The 8,884-nt window shown below is 31.8% G+C and overlaps 6 protein-coding genes and 2 non-coding genes across 8 annotated transcripts; 5 read left to right on the top strand and 3 right to left on the bottom strand.

Moving 5' to 3' along the window:
- Positions 1-37: 37 nt before the first annotated feature.
- On the top strand, positions 38-403 carry VICG_01272 (uncharacterized protein; the record flags this gene model as incomplete). The annotated part of the gene is made up of 1 exon (XM_007604656.1): positions 38-403. The coding sequence occupies one exon, from the start codon at positions 38-40 to the stop codon at positions 401-403; it is 366 nt and encodes a 121-aa protein (XP_007604718.1).
- Positions 390-1,478, top strand: VICG_01271 (uncharacterized protein; the record flags this gene model as incomplete). Its single annotated transcript, XM_007604655.1, has 1 exon — positions 390-1,478. One exon carries the CDS (start codon positions 390-392, stop codon positions 1,476-1,478), a length of 1,089 nt encoding a protein of 362 aa, XP_007604717.1.
- A 153-nt stretch (positions 1,479-1,631) lies between these two features.
- VICG_02272 lies at positions 1,632-1,713 on the top strand. The gene has a single exon. It is a non-coding gene; the product is annotated as a tRNA-Ser (tRNA).
- A 192-nt stretch (positions 1,714-1,905) lies between these two features.
- VICG_01270 (uncharacterized protein) lies at positions 1,906-4,740 on the bottom strand (the record flags this gene model as incomplete). The annotated part of the gene is made up of 1 exon (XM_007604654.1): positions 1,906-4,740. The coding sequence occupies one exon, from the start codon at positions 4,738-4,740 to the stop codon at positions 1,906-1,908; it is 2,835 nt and encodes a 944-aa protein (XP_007604716.1).
- Positions 4,741-5,146: 406 nt separating this feature from the next.
- Positions 5,147-5,218, top strand: VICG_02271. The gene has a single exon. It is a non-coding gene; the product is annotated as a tRNA-Thr (tRNA).
- Positions 5,219-5,415: 197 nt separating this feature from the next.
- VICG_01269 (serine/threonine protein kinase) lies at positions 5,416-6,879 on the bottom strand (the record flags this gene model as incomplete). Its single annotated transcript, XM_007604653.1, has 1 exon — positions 5,416-6,879. One exon carries the CDS (start codon positions 6,877-6,879, stop codon positions 5,416-5,418), a length of 1,464 nt encoding a protein of 487 aa, XP_007604715.1.
- On the bottom strand, positions 6,818-6,970 carry VICG_01268 (uncharacterized protein; the record flags this gene model as incomplete). The annotated part of the gene is made up of 1 exon (XM_007604652.1): positions 6,818-6,970. One exon carries the CDS (start codon positions 6,968-6,970, stop codon positions 6,818-6,820), a length of 153 nt encoding a protein of 50 aa, XP_007604714.1.
- Positions 6,971-7,294: 324 nt separating this feature from the next.
- On the top strand, positions 7,295-8,545 carry VICG_01267 (uncharacterized protein; the record flags this gene model as incomplete). Its single annotated transcript, XM_007604651.1, has 1 exon — positions 7,295-8,545. The coding sequence occupies one exon, from the start codon at positions 7,295-7,297 to the stop codon at positions 8,543-8,545; it is 1,251 nt and encodes a 416-aa protein (XP_007604713.1).
- Between the last annotated feature and the right edge of the window lie 339 nt (positions 8,546-8,884).

The following is an 8,884-nucleotide window of genomic DNA, read 5'->3' as shown; positions in this document are numbered from 1 at the left end:
ATTTTAATCCACTCTAGCTAAAATTTTGCACCCAAAGATGAACGAACGATCAAGTAAAGTTTCAGAAACTATCGATCAAGCAGTGCACAGTTTATTTCTGACACTTTCTTCTTCATATGGACCAAAAGGAATGGATAAAATGTTAATTCAAGGAAAGAACACTGTCATTACTAACGATGGTGCAACCATAATGGGTTTTTATAAAACTCATCCTATCCATAAAATACTCAGTAACGTGAGTATAACACAGGATACAAACTGTGGTGATGGAACCACATCTGTAGTACTTCTAATAGGCTGTCTCATGGAGCAAGTAAAGAAGATGAAGGATGCACAGATTCATCCTTCAAAAATAGTAAATGCCTTAGGAAATTGTAAAGAAATTGGCAATGAAGTACATTGATGAGTCTAAGGTTAAAATTGACCAAAATGAGTTTTTAGCTGTTGTTTTGACTACATTGAGCTCTAAAATTGCAGCGAAATCTTTAAAAATGGCACAGGTTGCTGTAGATGCTCTTGAGTTTGCTAAAAAGGAGGATATCCAAATTATTAAAAAGGCAGGTGGAAGTATTGACGATATTGAGCTTATCAATGGTGTTCTTATCGATAAAAACGTTGAAGTTAAGAGTGGTGCGGCCAAGGCTCTGATCCTTCAGTTTTGTATTTCAGCACCCAGAACCAATCTTGACTCGAAAATTATTATTAACGACTATTCACTTATGGAGAAATTTGTCAGAGAGGAGAGAGAGTATGTGTTGAACATTATTAAAAGGATCAAAAATACAGGTGCAACCTTATTAATTATACAGAAAAACATTGTGAGAGAATCTTGTTCCGATCTTGCTCTTTACTTTTTAAACAAAATTGGTATTTCAGTTATCAATAATGTTGATAGGAAAGATGTCGAGTATATTAGCAAATTCTTGGGAATTGCACCTGTCACAGATATAGATTTACTCGGTGTGCCCATTGACGTTGAAATTGAGAAGATCCACAACATGGTATGTTTTAAGAATGTTGGGTATACGATTTTTGTTAGTGGATGTGACAATTTAGTGTTAGATGAAGCTGAAAGGTCCCTCAATGATGCTCTTTGTGTGGTTAAGTGTTTAAAGGATGAACCATATATTGTTGCAGGCGGTGGTGCAATTGAAACTGGCATTTCTAATCTTCTTGATCAATATACAGGGCCTCATAGCCTTCTCATTAAGGAAATTGCATCTGGATTTCTTGGAATGCCTCATTTACTGGCTCATAACGCAGGCCTTTATTCAACAGAAATAATCTCGAATTTGAAGAAGAATATTGGAATTAACAGGCATTTGGGAATCAGTCTTAGAACAGAATTTATTGCAGATATGGTAAATGATGATGATGTGGTGCAGCCTGCTGCCGTGTCTAAAAGTATGATAACGCTTGCGATCGAGACTGTTCAGATGCTTGCAAAGATAGATGATATTCTTCCAGCAATGCACTAATTAATGAATATTACTTAAATTTTTATTGTAATGTGCATTTCGTTATTAAAAATGTCAAATTTATCACTGTTTATTAAATTAGACCTGTTTTAATTTGATGGATATTGATATTGACATATTAATGCATCAAATATCTTAAAAACCACATTTTAAGACAGCGTGGCCGAGTGGTTAAGGCGGTTGATTCGAAACCAACTGGGTTTATCCCGCATCAGTTCAAATCTGGTCGCTGTCGATTTTTATTGTATCTGTATAGATTGATGTGTTGTACCTATTTCTTCATTTAGTTAAAATAAGCCTCCATGTTATGGTATAATATTGATATCAATGAATGGCTATAATGATACTATGTTATGCTTAATAAGACATAAATGATTTTTATATGACAAATAAAAGTATAAAATTTACACATTTACTCACATCTACATCAGCCTCCAGAAAGTCTACCCTTCAAGCACTTTATTATTGTATCTATGTTACTACTTCTTCTCTTTCTGAAATATACTTTCTTTTCTAATAGATATTCTTTATACTTGACAACAGTGTTGAGAATAGACATTAATGGTAGGCTTTCAACAAATAAAAATGGCAAGAAATAGGTTATTATTATCTCCAGTTCTTTCTCATCATTTAAAAGAATCATGTTTTCGAGAGTTTTCATGTGTTTCTCAAGCATTGCTATTATATATGCCTCGTGTTTCAAAAATATTCGCTGTACTGTTTGACTATCAAGCAAGAATTTAGAAGAAACTCTAAGGATCAAGCTTGGATCGGCACCGTCAAACTCAAAAAGTATATCGAGTATTCTAGGCGTGGGTCTAATTACACTATTTACAGCATCGATGAGCATCAGCGTCCATAAATATTCATTTTCATATTTATGGCTTAAATCTTTAGAAGAAGGCTTCATTCTATAGTCTTCAGTATCTAAATCAGCAATATTAGATAATTTTTTAAGCATTTTTCTCTGCAAAATAAGCTCAATTATACAGAATAGTGTGTCATCGTTAAAGCTTTGATCTGACTTCTTGTTTTTTTCATATTTTAATATGATCCTGAATATTTGCTCTTGTAGCTGATAGAGAATATCTCTAGACATTCTGTCTAATACTACTTTATACGGTTTCCCATTCAATCTACCTACTATCTTGTCAAGAAGAGGTAGTGTACAGCCAGAACTCTTAAAAAGATGGTCAGAAACTAGAAAAAACATGTTTAGCAGCTCACCCATTAGTGCTCCAGATATTTCGCCCTGTTCTAACAAATCTAAAAAATAAAATATATCATCATATATTCCAATGCATAGTACAGAATTCAGTTCCTCTTTTGTAGGCTTGAATACTTTTCTCTTGGTATTAAGCTTGATCTTAGGTTTATAAAAATATCCGCTAGTTTCAAGTGGAAGAACATATGAAAGATATTTGAAAAAGTATTTCTTTGTAATATTTTTGACATAGTTCAAAAAGTGGGCATTGGCATTAAGGTAACCCCCACATTTGGAAAACAAGTTAAATAGTATTCTAAGCTCGTGTGCGTCATGATATGATAGCTTCGGCAATTCAAGAATATCTGCTACTTCATTCAAGGTTCTGAAAAATCTATATTTCAGATTATCCACTGTTAAGGATAGCTTGTCAATGAGCATTCTCTTGTCCTCATCCATGAGCCTTAAACTAAATAGCTTTATTCTAAGAGTCAGATGGCTTCCTTTATCAGCTAATCTTACAGCATTAAACCTATGAACTATATCCCGATTAAATGGGGCAACACAATTAATTGGTTTGTTTAAAAATACATTGGAGCTATGCTTAATAAATTGCATATTGTTCATCTGATGCGGTGATCTTGCATTACTATAAGGCTGATGTGAATCATATCTAAGATATGGATATTGATGAAAATCTTGTCTAACAGGATACCATTGCTGTACATTATGCTTAATTGGATGTGGTCTCTGTTGAATATTCTGCCTGATAGGAAACGGTTGTTGCAAATCGCCTTTAAAGTACAAGTTGTGAGGTTCTTGTTTAACTTTATATGGTATTCTTTGTCTCCTACTCTCAGGACAATAGCCAGTATTAGTGAAGTTTGGTACAAGACCATATGGATGCTGAGATGGATGCTCTGGATAAAAATTGTTGTTAATGTGTGTATTAATCCTTGGAGAGTAAGGCTGCTGTAAATGCACTGGCTTAAAACAATTTTGCGGTGTTCCAGAATAATTTACATTATAAAGAGACTCAAAAGGATTCATCGCTTGTTGATACCTATTTTTAGCTGCAAATCCATTTGATATGTTCATTGGTATGTTTTCGACGTTAATAGGCTTTGTAACTGGAGGCATATTCATGCTAGTATGGTTGTTTCTAGAGTTGTTATGATTCTCTATAGGCCTAAAGGTTATATTTGAGCATGGTGTAATCTGGCTATTCTCGAATTTTGTATTTACAGGTGCAGCTATGTCAGTACGGTTATCTTTAAGATTGGTATGATCACTTGAGGATTCTGTATTTATGGGTGGATCCACATTAAAGCAATTCTCGACTGAAAAATTAGAATTTTTTATGTTTTCGTCCTTCAAATTTGTTGTTTTTGCCAAATCTTCGCTCTTTTTAATCTTATTTACTTTATTTTTGGCATTCCTGTGACTATTTGATAAAATAGACTCACTGTAAGGTGACTTTGGTGTATCCATGAGAGCCCCATTGTTGCAAATAAATGACTCAAATATTTCAAGTCCAATATCACGATTTGAACTGCTTGTATTTTTAGAATTTCGATTCTTTGCTGGTGGTTTTGTTGGTTTAATATCCTTAGACTGTGTATTTGTCCGGGTGGACAACAAGGACAATAATTCTTGTCCTAGTTTATCAGACTGGTTGTTAGATGTTGCATTGTTCTTAGAAATTGAATTAAACAGGGATGTTGACTCTTTTACCTTTTCCGTATTCTTCGGTGATAAAAAAGAACTCAAAATTGGATCATCTCGTAAGCTACATCCTTTCGTACCTTTTGCATTGCTGTCCTCATCAAACACAATTGATCCTTTACTTGCCTTTGAGGTATTTTTTCCAAAAGACAAATCAAGTGGATCGATTTTACTAAATAGAATATCATCCATGCTTTTCCCAAGACTTACAGTGTCCTCCTTGACAATCTGACCCTTGGAAATTGTGCCCGTGAAGAGCTCTGCAAATGGATCTAGTAGCTTTCTATCCGATAATGTTGAAGGCTGTTTCCTAGCATTTTCCCTCGAACCCATGGGGTAAAAACTTTTGAAAAACAAGAAGAAAAGATATTGTGTTGTTTAATGAATAAGAAGTTTTGTATAAGAATATACTATATTAAAATATTTATACATCAAATATAATGCACAGCCCTTCAGTGTCATATACTATATTTAAAGCAAATACAACATATAAGAATTTAATGCCCATTGCAAAAATTCTAATCAATAAAAAAGTAATAGAAGTGTTGTGCACAATTTAAAAAGAAGCCAATAGTATTAAAAGAATTCAACAATAAACTGAAATAAAAATGTGTAATTATTCAACATTGCACATTGATAATATAAATAGATAATGCTGGTCGTTAAAGAGTAGATAATAGTTGTTTAACTTGTATTAATCAATTTTCAACTTTATAAATTCAAATATTAGCCTTCTAAAGGCTCTTTAGTTTAGTGGTAGAACGTCTGTTTCGTAATCAGAAGATCACGGGTTCGACTCCCGTAAGAGCCTTTGTTTTTATCTTAAATTCTGTTTTTACCTTTCCATAAGTGGTATCAATTTCAACTATTTATTAAAAATACTATTTTACAAAACAATTATCTTTTATTAGCTAAATGTCTTTGTGTTATCATCTATCTATAGCTATGTGTATTTTATGTTTGCTCTTCTATAATTAGGCAATGAATAGAAATTAATATTTAACACTTTTATATAAACTTTATTATGAACTGTCGAATCAAACTTAATAGTTGAACGGACATTTCTGTTATGTCCATTTTAACTCCCTCATTTTCAGAAATGGTTTGTTCTTCAACATCTATCGTGTATTTTTTACCACAATTCAATAAAAGTATAAACCTTAACCCATTTTTCAATGCCCATCCCTGTCTTTCAATAAATTCGTACTTTTTTATCAGTTGATCAGTATTCAACGATATCTTCATGCTAGACTGCTGTTCAATGTGAAAACTGTTGACAGTTTGATATTTTTTCTCAAATTTCTCAAATACCTGTCTTGCTTTGATCGGAATACGATCAAACTTTATACTTTCTTGATGATCCCCAGCTGTCATTTCACATCTGTTATCTTTATACTTTTTAATTTTAAAATCATCACATTCCAGGTGTTTGGTGTTACATATTGTTACGAAGAAAGTAAAGTGTCCGTCCGTATCTTTGTACTTTATTGTTTTTTCACATACTATTTTGAAATAGCTACACAGATAATTGAAGTGTTTTATCATGCTATTACTTAATAGTCTTTTGTCAATTTCAAGTTCATTTACTTTGATTTTATACTCAAAGCATATTCTATCCTGAAAAATTAAATTTTTTGGACTAATGCATTCAATCCTTAATATTCTTGGTTTGTTTTCATAAATATACTCTATTTGAATGTAATTGTGAGTTTTATCGGAAATTCTAGATATTTTTCCATATTTAGTAATTTTTGATAAATTTTTTAGGTCCGAAAAATCAGGAATTTCATAGAAAAGATCATCAAAGCTGGAATGAAACAGGGACTGCTGTGCAGAATATCTTTTTAATGGGTCTGGATTGGTCATGCTTAATATTAAAGCTTTGATGTTTGTATCAACAGTTATATTTTCTAAATCGCTTTCCTTTTTACGTGTCAATAATGTCTTATAGATAATGCCTGCAGCGTATACGTCTATTTTTTCGTCATATTTACAATTATTAATCTTAAATTTTATATTCTGCGCCATTTCTGTATTTTCCTTTCTGGATATAGCTTCCATTTCAGGTGCAAGATAATCCTTTGTTCCACAATAGCTAAAATCATTCGCATTAATAAAACAAGAAAGACCAAAATCACATAGCTTGACACAGTCATCTTTGACAAGTATGTTTCCAAGTTTTATATCTCTGTGAATTATTCCATTTCTATGTATTTCATGTATTCCGAGGAGAATCATTCTCATGATTTTCTTAATCCCTTTCAAATCAAGATCGTGTTCGTTGATAAATGAAATAAGATTGTATTCACATAGTTCAAAAACATAAGTATTTTCTGTAATACATCCGTAAAATTGGGTAAGATGTTCATTGTTGCAGTTTTCTAATGCTTTTAGTATTCTGTACTCTTGTCTAATTTCTTTGTGATTCTCTATTACGCTTTTTTCTATTTGAAAAGACCTTGATTGCAACATGTGTGTTGTTCACTGTATCAAAAGCTCTATAAACCGTGCTTGATGCTCCTTCTCCAATGATTTGTCGGATTATAAATCGTTTACTTTCCATTTATGAGGGTGGGAGAATAGGTCTACAAAACACACTGTTGATGTGAATGATTGTGGTTACGTCAGAAACAATCCAGTTGGGAAGACAGTAAAATAGCTATCTTTTAATACGCTATGCTAGCATGATTTGTATATTACCTGGTTTCCAAGAAAGTTATATATGCAATTTCATCAGGTAGATTCATCCAATGGAATATAAAATTTTTAATTTTAAAATGTTATGCTAGTTAAACATAGACGTTGAAATTTTATCATTTAAATTATTTATTGCACTTAATTATATTATATTGAGTGCTTTGATTTTAATGTCTTACTGATTTAACCCATGGATGGAGGAGTGTACTGTCTTATTTGTTTTGCTGAATACACTTTGACTGGTGGGCATCGAGTGATTTCATTAAAATGTGGCCATTTATTTGGAGCAGAGTGTATCGAAAAATGGTTGAATGTATATAAAAGAAACTATTGTCCAACATGCTCGGCTCCTTGTAGAAAAACTCATCTTAGACCAATCTTTGCAGCAAAAGTGGAAGCGACTGATACTGAGAAAGAAAAGCAAATCATAGATAAATATATAAAAGAAAATGAAATAAGAAAAGCTTTGGAAATAGAAGTTTCAAAGTTAAAATCACATATTGAAATACTAAAATCGTCTTTTAAACAAAATTTAACTGCAACAAAACCTGTGGGCTCTAAAATTCATATGCGCTTTGTCAAATATTGCAAGATTCACTTTTTCCCCGATGATAGCTTTGTTGAATTTGATGCTATAAATCAGGCTGTAATCATTTCTTGCCGTAAAAATGGTGATTTTGGACTGTTTAAATATTCTCTTTCAAATTTTTCGATAAATTCGTTTATCAAATTTGGAGATGCCGTGAGAGATTTTAAACTAAGCCCATTTAATGATGGTCTTTGTCTGGTTGCATATAGTAGGTGTGTTTCACTTTTAAACATTTATACTGAAAATACCATAAAATCTTTGAGTTTTGATACTAATGTTTCGGCTATCTGTTTTTCAAGTTTAGATCGAGACTTAATCTTTGTTGCTGATATGATTGGATGGCTTTATATTTGTAATTTGACCAGTGGTAAAATAAAAAAGGCTAAAGTTTGCAACGAAAATATTCATAGTATTGCTAGTGCTGAAGATATTCTTTGTGTTGCATCCGTTTTTGGCCTTTATATTCATGGAGGAAGTTCCTATGAACAAATATCATTTAAGAAATTAGAATCTGATACTCCTGGTATCTGTAGTGGAGTTACATCGGATGGGAGAAACGTATTGGCAGTTTTTAGAAATGCTGAATACACTGTAAGTGGAATTTTGCTAGGCAAAAAACACATTGTATTTGATCCTGAAGTAAAACAGCTATTTAAACACAATGACAAAGTTTTCAACGGCTATATAATGGTTTGTGATGATTTTAGAAATGCAATTAAAGTTTTAGATTTGAATACGTTTCAAATGGTATATTCCTATGCTTTTAAAGAAGCTGTTGTGGGGTTTTGTGGTGATTCAACAGTTTTGGCAGTTTTGACTAAAAGAGGAATTTATATTTATGATAATGGATAATCTAACGTAAATTGTATTGATCAAATGGACAAGTTCATTTAGTTAGACATATACTATACAAAAAATAAAAATATAAGCTATATGTGACGGTTTTGATTGTTTATTTGATTCTTATTCTTTTATGTATATTATCTAGCATGTATAAATTTATACATGCTAGATAATATGCCATTTAAGGTTTTTAAATTCAAAGGAACATAATTTAAAAACATAATTGAGCATATTTATAAATCTTTTAATAACTTAATGTATCTATACTTATTATCTTGTTATTTCCTATGAAACATATCAACATGAACCAATACACTTCATGGCAAATAGTCATTTCAATACAGTTAA

This window comes from Vittaforma corneae (genome assembly GCF_000231115.1).
Source record: "Vittaforma corneae ATCC 50505 unplaced genomic scaffold supercont1.11, whole genome shotgun sequence".
In the NCBI taxonomy this organism is placed as follows: Eukaryota; Fungi; Microsporidia; family Nosematidae; genus Vittaforma; species Vittaforma corneae.
Note: the sequence above shows the minus strand (reverse complement) of the source record. Positions and strands in the feature narration are given on the sequence as shown.